General features: G+C 47.2%; 1 protein-coding gene across 1 annotated transcript; it reads right to left on the bottom strand.

The window, feature by feature from the left end:
• Nucleotides 1–1,168: 1,168 nt before the first annotated feature.
• LOC132575951 (regenerating islet-derived protein 3-gamma-like) lies at nt 1,169–8,786 on the bottom strand. The gene is made up of 5 exons (XM_060244639.1): nt 8,684–8,786; nt 7,952–8,064; nt 5,545–5,688; nt 3,504–3,627; nt 1,169–2,268 (listed from the first exon to the last, which is right to left on the bottom strand). The coding sequence occupies exons 1-5, from the start codon at nt 8,730–8,732 to the stop codon at nt 2,201–2,203; spliced, it is 498 nt and encodes a 165-aa protein (XP_060100622.1). The 5' UTR covers nt 8,733–8,786; the 3' UTR covers nt 1,169–2,200.
• Between the last annotated feature and the right edge of the window lie 4,158 nt (nt 8,787–12,944).

Here is a 12,944-nt window from a genome sequence, read left to right as displayed (position 1 = left end):
GCTTAGGACTGCAGGACTGCAGCTTTAACCCTCTGCGCCACAGGGCTCTTTAAAGAAAAGGTCCCCTGTGCAAGCACCAGTTGTTTCCGAATCTGGGGTGATGTTGCTTTCACAACATTTTCACATCAGACTTTTTACGGGGTGGTTTGCCACTGCCTTCCCCAGTCATCTACACTTTCCCCCCAGTAAGCTGGGGATGCCTTTGACCGACCTCGGAAGGATGGAAAGCTGAGTCAACCTCAAGCCAGCTACCTAAAAACCTGGCTACTGCCAGGGATCGATCTCGGGTTGTGAGCAGAGAGCTCCGACTGCAGTACTGCAGCTTTAACACTCTGTGCCACGGAGCTCCCAAAGTACAGCGCTCTGTCATTCGGTGGTGGCTGGGAAATAAGACTGAACTTTTAAACAGAAAAGGAAGTAATCATCAGAGCACAAACTACTCCCAAACCAGGTACGGTCTCTGATGAATGGAAGGGCTTATTTCTCCCTGGAGCAAAAGATGAGGCTGTCAAATGAAATGCCAAATGTCCCTTCCAACTCTATGATTCTATGAAATGTGTAAAGAAGGGAGTACTTAAATGCAGGACAACTTTAGTATCATTCTAAACAAAGCATCAGTCCTCGATGCTGTAGGGTTGCCAATCCCCAGGTGGGGGCAGGGGATCCTCTGGTTTGAAGGCCCTCCCCCCGCTTTAGGCTAATCAGAAAGCAAGGGGAGGAAAATGTCTGCTGGGCACTCTATTATTCCCTATGGAGACCAATTCCCTTATGGTATGATGGAGAATGGATCTGCAGGTTTCTGGGGCTCTGTGGGGGCTGTTTTTTGAGGTAGGGGCACCAATTTTGCAGCATAGCATCCAGTGGCTCTCCTCAAAACACCCTGCAGGTTTCAAAAGGATTGGACCGGGGGATCCAATTCTATGAGCCCCAAAAGAAGGTGCCCCTATCCTCCATTATTTCCAATGGAGGGAAGGCATTTAAAAGGTGTGCGGTCCCTTTGGAGTTCAATTATGCTTGTGGCTTGCTTCTCCACCCCAATGTCTCCTGGCTCCACCCCCAAAGTCCCCAGATATTTCTTGAATTGGACCTGGCAACCCAAATCCATGCAGCCCAGCCACCCACTCAACCCAGAGGCCAGATCAGGACAAAGGAGAAGCTCTCAGAGTGGTATGCTCAGCAGAGAATTTATTATCATTCCGACCTCAAAAGAAACCACAGAAAGTGGGAGTTGGCCAGAGAATCAAGAACCATCCAGACACTTCATTCGCAGCTTTTCAAAGGCTGCTTCAAAATGCACAGCCAAGATTGCAAACATCGAAACGTGTCGCTTGCACGACTTCCCCTCCACTCCAAACTGCAGGACACAAAAGCAGGCATCCTTTACGAGAGCTGAAGGGATCCTGTCTTACGCAAAGCTTGAATTTAGCCAAGATAAGCCTGGGTTATAGGAACCTGCTCCAGTTCACCACATTTGGAATAGAAAAGTGATATGGATTTTGCAGCTCGTGCAAAAGATTCACCTTTAAAAAAAAAATCTTTTGGATTTATCCATTTTAGTTGAGTTAAAGGCCCTCATACTAATTAACTCAATGTTTGCTGTAGGCCAGTGTGGCTGTCTAGAAGACTAACAGAGTGTTACTAAGCAGGTCTACTCAAGTCTACTGAATGAGGCTTACTCCCAGAAAAGAAGAAGATATTGGATTTATATCCCGCTCTCCACTCTGAATCTCAGAGCAGACTCCTTTACCTTCCTCCCCCCCCAACAGACACCCTGTGGGGTGGGTGGGGCTGAGAGAGCTCTGACAGAAGCTGCCCTTTCAAGGACAGCTCTGCGAGAGCTCTGGCTGACTCAAGGCCATTCCAGCAGGTGCAAGTGGAGAAGTGGGGAATTGAACCCAGTTCTCCCAGATACGAGTCCCTGCACTTCACCACTACAACAAACTGGCTCTCTGCCACTTGAAAGTGTTCTTAGGATTGTTCTGAGTGTGAGAACGACAAAGATTTATGCAGGTTAACAAAGCAGTAATTGAGGGAAAGAGAGAATCTCAGGAAAGGGACAGGCAAGAACTCCTTTGGCACCGCAGCCCTCCAAAATCCAAAGCTGGAGCTTTATCCATTGGAACTTCTTCCCACTTCAGGTCACGGAGGAAACGATGAGATGGTGCCTTTGGGGGGCTGGGTGTCCCTTCCAGGCCTAACTCTAGGCCTTGTATTTGCACACGTATGGGTAGGAGGCATCACAGTTCTGCTGATACCATCTGGCGGAAGCTGTCAGGGGGGGAAAGAGAGCACTTGTCTGAGGTGAGATGAATTTAGAAGACACAAAGTGACTCAACATGATGGAGGATTTCAAACATCTTGGTCCTGCTCCCGTGGACTGATTTGTAGGTCAGTCAATCGCTATCATGGAGGAAAACAATAGCTCAGGGTGACCAAGTAGCCAGGGTGGATGTAGGGTTGCCAAATCCAATTCAAGAAATATCTTGATGCTTTGGGGGTGGAGCCAGGAGACTTTGGAGGTGGAGCCAGGAGCAAGGGTGTGACAAGCATCATTGAAGTCCAAAGGGAGTTCTGGCCGTCACATTTAACAGGATCGCACACCTTTTAAATGCCTTCCCTCCATAGGAAAGAAAGATAGGGGCACCTTCTTTTGGGGCTCATAGAATTGGACTCCCTAGTCCAATTGTTTTGAAAATTGCAGAGTGTTTTGAAGAGAGGCGCCGGATGCTATGATGCTGAAAATTTGGTGCCTCTACCTCAAAAAACAGCCCCCCCACCATAGTCCCAGATACCCACAGTTCAATTCTCCATTACACCCTATGGGAATTGATCTCCATAGGGAATAATGGAGTGAGCAGCAGGTATTCCCCACCCCCCAGCTTTCTGATGACCCTGAAGCCGGGGGAGGGTCTCCAAACTGGGGGAACCCCTGCCCCCACCTGGGGATTGGCAACCCTAGGTGGATGGAACCCAAGGTGGGGTTTTTTTTTTGGGGGGGGGGGGCTTGAGGAAGAGCAAATGCAATAATTGGGTAGGTGGGGGAAGGTGCTGGGAAGGTTCTGCGCCTTTAGCCCCCTGCTGAGGGCTGGGTTCTCCGTGGAAGCAACAAGTCTCTTTCATGACGAGTTGACTCTGGCTCTAGCGCTCTCACTTGCACTCTTCAGCTTTCTGACTCCCGCCTCTAGACGGCCTCACTCTCCATCCCCTACTCGGCTACCTGACTCAGCTTCGGTTGGAACTCCCTGGCTAGACCCCGGACTGGACGTGGACTTTGCTCTCTCCCGCACCCGGTCCGTGAAAGCAGGTGGAGAGGGTATGCGTGCCAGCAGCCAGGGGTAAGAAGAAGGAAATGGACACAGAGTCACCTAGAGAAAGAGGCAGCAGATGATGCCCTGGAGCACTCCGGTTCCCTGCCATGAAAGTCTAGAGAAGGCAGCAGAAGGTTTGTACCTATCTGGGCCATTCCCGCCAGCCATACACTTGCTAACAACCTTCATACGTACACGATGGATATGTGTAAAGAGCCACGCATTCTGAGGAGGAGATGGAGGTGCTGGGGCTCCGGCCGTCCCAGAGAGGCGTCCCAGGTATGTATTGGGAGCGGTCGCTCCATTCCCACTTCAGTGTCTGTTGAGGGGGGAAGAGAAAACTCCCGTGAAGTAAGAGGACTTGCAAACCCCTGGCAGGTCGTGAGTGCGGGTGCAGAGTGTTGGAACCACGTATCTGTTCTGCATCTCCTTTGCAATGTTCTAACGTTCCAGTCATTATAGGGTTAATGCTGTACCTGATTCCCTGTTGTCTGCAAGGCCTAGGAAGAAGATCCTGGCTCCCCTGCCAATCAAGAGACAATGTGGGAAAGCTTTTTTGTTTGTTCCATTAGAGAGGTCAAGGAAGAGGGGGAAGTATCCTCCATTAACCATGTGACCTTCCATCAGTTAGGATGTGGTTCTTAGTGCTTTATTGTTTTCCCTCCCAGTACCTCATTCCCTTGTAGAAATGAACATATCTTTGCTTTCATGTTAAAAGCCTCTCAAATGTGATTTCAAACCAGCGATCCATTGAACTGTCTGAGATATAGAAATTGAATTTCAAACGGAAAAATCTCTATCACAGAGGAGTTGCAGGAGGCTGGCACCCCTGATATGGAATCATAGCGTCGGAAGGGACCTCCAGGGTCATCTAGTCCAACCCCCTGCACAATGCAGAAAACTCACAAACACCTCCCCCTAAATTCACAGGCTCCTGACTACTGTCAGATGGCCATCCAGCCTCTGTTGAAAAACCTCCAAGGAAGGAGAGCCCACCACCTCCCGAGGAGGAAGCCTGTTCCACTGAGGAACCGCTCTAATGGTCAGGAAGTTCTTCCTAATGTTGAGCTGGAAACTCTTTTGATTTAATTTCAGCTCATTAGTTCTGATCCAACCTTCTGGGACCACAGAAAACAATTCCGCACCATCCTCAATATGACAGCCCTTCAAGGACTTGAAGCTTGTTATCCTATCACCTCTCAGCCGCCTCCTCTCCAGGCTAAACATGCCCAGCTCCTTCAACCTTTCCTCATAGGACTTGGTCTGCAGACCCCTCACCATCTTCGTCACCCTCCTCTGGACCTGTTCGGAGTCTTGTGAGCAAAAATTCACTATGTGATGATGTCACTTCTGGGTCACATCTCTGCCTGTTATGTATGGGAAGGCCTGCCTGGACACATTGGGAGTAGTATCCTGAGTTTGAGGTGCAACATAATCGCCTTAGAGGATCCAAAGACCTGCATCCCGATTGGCTGCATAATTCCGACTGGCCAATCAGGAGGCAGTATCAGAGGATCCTAGGATCTGCCAATGAGGATGCATATTCCAATGAAGGATCCAAAAAGGGTGCAATCACAGGGTGTTTCCTGCTTTATGGGGCATCAGACCATGACAGAGTTTATTTATTTATTTATTTATTTAGAATTTATATCCCGCCCTTCCCACGAGTGGCTCAGGGCGGCTATTGCACTATTCTCTCTGTTTTACATAGTACTTTAACGATCTTCAAGAGTACATTAATAAAATTCTTTCCTAGGAGAGCAACGCTTCAATATTCTTAGAGGTTGAATCGATTCAACCTTGCTGCATTACGTCATTCTACTCGTCTGTTCATCAAAAAAGATTGGAGCGTTGTTCTGCATTTTGAATATCGACCCTTTTCACCACAGCCCGGATCTTCAGTTTGAGAATCTTCATGTCCAGAGACTTCAGGACTACGGGCCCGGGCGGGGTCAGTGTTCTGTCACTTTAAAATGTGATCAGTTTCACTTTTGATTTGTTTATTTGGATTATAAGAATTTTAGTAAATTACACTTAAATTTTTGCATTGTTGAGGCTGCTTCTTACGGAGGTTTTTGGGCCCTTACCCTGCTCCATATATTCTCTGTTGTGTTGCGATATACCCACCTGGGGATTGTCAACCGTACCCCAGCCTGACACTTTTTTGATAGGTAATCCAAGTATTCAAAGCTAAGATTTGAAAGGGACCAAAAGGAAGTCCAGAGTCGGAACGTACATTGGCATGCGGCACGGCGTAAAGACCAATCCAGACATAGTAGCTACTGCTGTAGCGTCTGATGTAAGCAGAGACGATTCTTTCCTCCCTGCTGCTGGAAATGGAAAGCAGTTGACTCCCGGGTCTCAGGTTCCGACATGCTTCCTGCCAAGAGGGAACAAACCATTCCTTGGTGTTAAATCAATACAGTGCTGTTGTGATATCAAACTATGCCCCCCTTTGAGTTTGTACAGCTGTCAAAGATCCACTAAACTAGGGAATAATTTACTGTTTCATAAATTTCCACAGGCATGGGAGAATAGTTTTATTTCCTAACATCAACAAAGACATAATTTCAGTACCTAAGCTTTTGAAGAACAAAAATTTGTGGAACAGGAAGTGGAATACCAGCCAGTCTGGTGTAGTGGTTAAGTGTGTAGACTCTTATCTAGAAGAACCAGGTTGATTCCCCACTCCTCCACTTGCAGCTGCTGGAATGGCCTTGGATCAGCCAGAGCTCTCTTATCTGGGAGAACCGGGTTTGATTCCCCACTCCTCCACTTGCAGCTGCTGGAATGGCCTTGGGTCAGCCAGAGCTCTCTTATCTGGGAGAACCGGGTTTGATTCCCCACTCCTCCACTTGCACCTGCTAGAATGGCCTTGGGTCAGCCAGAGCTCTCTTATCTGGGAGAACCGGGTTTGATTCCCCACTCCTCCACTTGCAGCTGCTGGAATGGCCTTGGGTCAGCCAGAGCTCTCTTATCTGGGAGAACCGGGTTTGATTCCCCACTCCTCCACTTGCAGCTGCTGGAATGGCCTTGGGTCAGCCAGAGCTCTCTTATCTGGGAGAACCAGGTTTGATTCCCCACTGCTCCACGTGCAGCTGCTGGAATGGCCTTGGGTCAGCCAGAGCTCTCTTATCTGGGAGAACTGGGTTGGATTCCCCACTCCTCCACTTGCAGCTGCTGGAATGGCCTTGGGTCAGCCATAGCTCTCTTATCTGGGAGAACCGAGTTGGATTCCCCACTCCTCCACTTGCAGCTGCTGGAATGGCCTTGGGTCAGCCATAGCTCTCTTATCTGGGAGAACCGGGTTGGATTCCCCCCTCCTCCACTTGCAGCTGCTGGAATGGTCTTGGGTGAGCCATAGCTCTCGCAGGAGTTGTCCTTGAAACAGCAGCTGCTGTGAGAGCCCTCTCAGCCCCACCCACCTCACAGGGTGTCTGTTGTAGGGGAGGAAGGGAAAGGAGATTGTGGGCCGCTCAGGGCCTCTGTCCTTGAAAGGGCAGCTTCTGGGAGAGCTCTCCCAGCCCCACCTGCCTCACAGGGTTTCTGTTATGGGGGAGGAAGATAAAGGAGATTGTGAGCAGCTCAGAGATTTGGAGTGGAGGGTGGGATATAAATCCAATATCATCTTCTTCTTTTACGTGATTTCTATGAACCGAGTATTTTATTATTGGACTGAGTTTCAATGGCTATATATTGAGGATTGTAGTTTTTGCCTGTCATTCTTGTAATAAATGCATGGTTTATTATTATAGTAATTTAGGTCATAGGAACCCTTTGGGTTTATGCTGTTAGTCTTACAGAGCGACCTCTCCTCTCATTGCACTTCTTCCCAGCTGAGGACTGGCAGCCCTGTTCCTACCTAGAGTTGCCAGGTTCTACCGGGCTGCTGGCGTGGGGATCCTGGAGCCAGAGGTGTGGGGATCCCAGACCCGGAAATGATGTCATCATGCTGGGGTTTGGGGCAAAAAGCTCTAATTTCTTGCTACAAAATCATAGTTTTGCCCCAAAACCAGAGTGTCATTGTATGACATCCCCAGCATGATGACATCACGTCAGGGTGATGCAATGATATCAGGGACATCATGCGATGACATCCTTGTTTGTTTGTTTTGGGGGGTCTCTCTCTGGCCAGCTTGCTGCTGGTGGATTGGAGCCCCCAACTGCAGGGGAACCCCTACGGGGACTTGGGGGTTGGCAAACCTATCCTATCCCCTTTTCTATCCCTCTTTTTCCTCCTTAGAATCACAGAATCATAGAGTTGGAAGGGACCTCTACGGTCATCTAGTCCAACCCCCAGCACAATGAAGGAAACTCACAAAGACCTCCCCCTAAATTCACAGGAGCTGCGTTGCTGTCAGATGGCCATCTAGCCTCTGTTGAAAAACCTCCAAGGAAGGAGAGCCCACCACCTCCCAAGGAGGAAGCCTGTTCCACTGAGGAACTGCTCTAACGGTCAGGAAGTTCTTCCTAATGTTGAGCCGGAAACTCTTTTGATTTAATTTCAACCCATTGGTTCTGGTCCTACCTTCTGGGGCCACAGAAAACAATTCCACACCATCCTCTATATGGCAGCCCTTCAAGTACTTGAAGATGGTGATCCTATCACTTCTCAGCCGCCTCCTCTCCTTGGCAGCACTTACCTCTGCTGAGTCCCATGTTATGGCACTGTTAAAAAATTCATAGCAACTTCCTCTGTTGTAAAGTGCCCCAGGACGACAGGAAATCTTTGCAGCCACATCGTCATCACCGGCATCTGGAAGAAATATATGGGACCTTTAGCTGAGCAAACACTTTGGGGCAATCGCTGACTCACCAGGTGTTTTTACATTCAGTTTGATCCAGAGTTTTAGAGTCTTCAAATCACCTGCCACTGTTCTGCTTTAATTATTTTCCTTTTGCATTTAATCATTTCAATTGGGGGGGGGGGGGTGTCTCTGATCAGAGGGCAGTCGGAATACCAGAGCTTAGTTAAATGTATACGGTTCGTTAAATGCATACGATACGTGTCAACACTGCAAAAACAATACAAATTTAAATTACTAGATGAGGCAAGCAATGATATGTAAAAATTTCAAGTGCTATCAGTTCTCATGCAAATTATTGCACCTTGTGGTGGCTTTCGGAGGAGTCTTTTAAAACGCATGAAAACTTCTACAATACATGTTTGAAACGCCTGTAGAGAAATGACCGGATCAAAACTAGTTTCGAGAAAAACCTTGTAGCAGCATTGCCACAACCCATCTCACCGAAACAAATGTCGATGCTTCGGACAGCAACAATGCAAAACACTTGTGAGAACGTTAGTTAATGTAAAAAGTGAGTTTCCAATGCGGTGAAAGAGAGTCGCAAAATGCCAGTGTAAAAACACCCACCGTCTGCAATGCTCCAAACATAAATATTCCCAGACCTGACAAAACACATTCAAATGATCTACTTCTTCTCTTCCTCTCTCTTGCCCGATCTGTGAAGAATCCCAGGGGCATGGCTCCAGGGGTCATTTTGTAGAAAAAGTCTCTGTGTGTGTGTGTATATATATATATATATATATATATATATACATACATACACACACACACATATATATATACACACTGTGGCTAATAGGCACTGATGGACCTCTGCTCCATATTTTTATCTAACCCCCTCTTGAAGCTGGCTTTGCTTGTAGTCACCACCACCTCCTGTGGCAGTGAATTCCACATGTTAATTACCCTTTGGGTGAAGAAGTACTTCCTTTTATCCATTCTAACCTGACTGCTCAGCAACTTCATTGAATGTCCACGAGTTCTTGTATTGTGAGAAAGGGATAAAAGGATTTCTTTCTCTGCTTTCTCCATCCCATGCATTATTTTGTAAACCTCTATCATGTCACCCCGCAGTCGACGTTTCTCCAAGCTAAAGAGTCCCAAGCGTTTCAACCTTTCTTCATAGGGAAAGTGTTCCAACCCTTTAATCATTCTAGTTGCCCTTTTCTGGACTTTCTCCAATGCTATAATATCCTTTTTGAGGTGCGGTGACCAGAACTGCACACAGTACTCCAAATGAGACCGCACCATCGATTTATACAGGGGCATTATGATACTGGCTGATTTGTTTTCAATTCCCTTCCTAATAATTCCCAGCATGGCATTGGCCTTTTTTATTGCAATCGCACACTGTCTTAACACTTTCAGTGAATTATCTACCACGACCCCAAGATCTCTCTCTTGGTCAGTCTCTGCCAGTTCACAACCCATCAACTTGTATTTGTAGCTGGGATTCTTGGCCCCAATGTGCATTACTTTGCACTTGGCCACATTGAACCGCATCTGCCATGTTGACGCCCACTCACCCAGCCTCAACAGATCCCTTTGGAGTGCCTCACAATCCTCTCTGGTTCTCACCACCCTGAACAATTTAATGTCATCTGCAAACTTGGCCACTTCACTGCTCACTCCCACCTCCAAATCATTCATGAACAAGTTAAAGAGCATGGCACCCAGTACCGAGCCCTGCGGCACACCACTGCTTACCGTCCTCCACTGCGAAGACTGCCCATTTATACTCACTCTCTGCTTCCTATTACTCAGCCAGTTTTTGATCCACAAGAGGACCTGTCCTTTTACTCCATGACTCTCGAGCTTTTTAAGGAGCCTTTGATGAGGAATTTTATCAAAAGCTTTCTGGAAGTCAAGGTACACAACATCTATTGGGTCTCCTTTGTCCACATGTTTGTTCACCCCCTCAAAGAAATGTAACAGGTTAGTGAAGCAAGATCTTCCCTTACAGAACCCATGCTGAATCTTCCTCAATAACCCGTGTTCATCAATATGCCTACCTTTTAGTTACCTTTCCTTTTAGTTTCCTCTTCACATGCCTCCTCATCTCAGAGAATTTACCCCTTTTAAAGATAAATGTGGTTGTTCTGCTCTTTTGGGGCAACTCCGTATTTATACAAACGGTGAAATCAATAACATTATGGTCACTGTTCCCAAGTGGCGCAATCACTTTTACATCTCTCACCAAGTCTTGGGCATTACTTAGGACCAAATCCAGGATCGCCTCACCCCTGGTAGGTTCTGAGACCATCTGCTCCATAGCACAGCCATTGAGAGCATCAAGAAACTCAATCTCTTTCTCTCGACCAGAACACATATTGACCCAATCAATCTGCAGGTAGTTAAAATCACCTGTGACGACACAGTTTTTACATTTAGCCGCTATCTTTAATCCTTCCATCATATTATAATCGTCCTCTATCATTTGACTCGGAGTGCGATAACAAACTCCCATAGTTAAATTTCCTTTTGGGCCCTCTATTTCAACCCAAAGCATTTCTAGAAGGGAATCTAATTCTCTGACCTCAGTCTTACTGGACCGTATACCCTCTCTGATATACAGAGCCACCCCACCTCCAACCCTTCCCTCCCTATCCTTCCGATATAACTTATATCCAGGAATCACCGTGTCCCACTGATTCTCCTCATTCCACCAAGTTTCTGAAATTCCCACAATGTCTATGTTTTAATAAGGTTTTTTTAGTTTTTTTAGTGTTTTCTCCCAACACTAAACATTCCAACTCACCAATTTTACTTCGGACACTTCTAGCATTTGCATACTAACATCTATAATTTCCCAGGCAAGCTAGGCCCACAACCTTCCTCCTGCCGCCTCAAGACTTTGGCAGACAGTCCATACTGTTTGTCACCATCTCAGTGGACAATTCTGATCCATTACCCAGTAGAAAAGTAACAGCTAACCCTTCATCTCTTTGAGATGAGTCCTCCCGAACCAGAGACATTTCATCTTCTGTCGGCTTTCCCCCAAGATTTAGTTTAAAAACTGCTCTGCCACCTTTTTTATTTTAAGCGCCAGCAGCCTGGTTCCATCTGGGGACAAGTGGAGACCGTCTCTTTTGTACAGCTCCCGCTTGTTCCAGAAAGCATCCCAGTGCCTAACAAACTTAAACCCTTCCTCCCTGCACCATCATCTCATCCACACATTGAGACTTCTAATTTGTGCCTGTCTCTCCAGCCCTGCACGTGGAACAGGTAGCATTTCTGAGAAAGCTACCTTGGATGTCCTGGCCTTAAGTCTCCCACCTAGCAGCCTAAATTTTTCCTCCAGGACCTCACAAAAGCATTTCCCCACATCGTTGGTGCCAACATGCACCACAACCACTGGCTCCTCCCCAGCACTGTCTATCAGCCTATCTACTACACGCGTAATGTCTGCTACCTTTGCAGCAGGCAGGCAAGTCACCATACGGTCAGTATGTGGTTTTGCCACCCAGCTGTTTACTTGCCTAATGATCGAATCACCAAGTACCAAGACCACCCCCCTCCCTGCCCAGGGATGGTTCCTTGGCGCGAAAGGATTCCCACTCACCAATTGAAGAAGAGGTCCCTTCTGAGGGCACATTCCCCTTATCCTCAGCCCGGTGCCCTGTTCCCTCTCGACTCTCACACTCCCTGGCAGCAACAGGGCTGCCATGTTCAGAGTGGGGCTCATCTAATACGTCCCCGAGAGTCTTCTCCGAGTGCCTAACTGACTGTCTCTGCTTCTCCAGGGCAGTCACCTCGGCCTCAAGGGTACGAACTCGTTCCCTGAGGACCAGGAGCTCCTTGCATCGAGCACACACCCAAGACTTCTGTCCTGTGGGCAGACAGTCGTACATGTGACACTCAGTGCAAAACACTGGAAAGCCCCCACCCCCCTGCTGGCATTCTCCTTCATGATAGCTTTTTTAAAATATGCAGTCCCCTTTTAAATTCTGTTAGTTTATGTGGCTCCCCTTCTGGAGGGTCTACTTACCTCATTGGGAGCACAAGGAAAATAGCACACAGCTCCTTAGCACACAACTCATTAGCACAACTCATTTGCATGATGCCACACTCCTCTGACATCACCGGAAGGTGGACTAAATTATATCCGCTCAGCATCTACCTTAAAATGTCGTAATAAAACCTCACTCCCATCATACTTGTTCAGTTACTTTCTCCTCTGTGGCCACAGTGGCATGAGGAAGGTTTCCATCTGCCTACTTTGTGTGCTTTGGTTATTTCCCCATTTTTTTGTGGTGAAAAATATTGGAAAGTTTGTCACATCTTAAAGTTCAGCAAAATTCTCACGGGGGGGGGGGGGGTTGAACAATGGAGCCCAGAAGCAAGTATTTTTTGGGGGGAGGGGGTAAGAAAGAAAGAGCACAATAAAATTTAGAGGTTGTGGAGCTGTGCTCCTTTGAGCTCCTGACCAAAATGAGGCCTTCATGGCTGTATTTATGAAAGAAAGGAGGTTTGCCAGCAAGGATACTGAACAGCTTTAAAAGGGGATGAGGTAGATTCATGGAGGAATAGTCTATCGAGAAGACAGCCTTTATTGGCATATATAAGAATATAAAATAGAGAGTCGGCCAGGTTACATATGAAAAGATTACATAATCCATGCAGAATAAAATTAGGATTACAAAATAAAAACAAAGTAGCAACATAGTAAAACCTGATACATAGTTTTACTTATCAGGATGAGTAACCATGGCTCTATAGAAAAGAAAGGAAAGGTCCCCTGTGCAAGCACCAGTCGTTTCCGGCTCTGGGGTGACGTTGCTTTCACAACGTTTTCACAGCAGACTTTTTACAGGGTGGTTTGCCATTG

Source organism: Heteronotia binoei, chromosome 8 (genome assembly GCF_032191835.1).
Source record: "Heteronotia binoei isolate CCM8104 ecotype False Entrance Well chromosome 8, APGP_CSIRO_Hbin_v1, whole genome shotgun sequence".
NCBI lineage: Eukaryota > Metazoa > Chordata > Lepidosauria > Squamata > Gekkonidae > Heteronotia > Heteronotia binoei.
The sequence above is the reverse complement of the archived record's forward strand: the minus strand, read 5'-3'. Positions and strand labels throughout refer to the sequence as shown.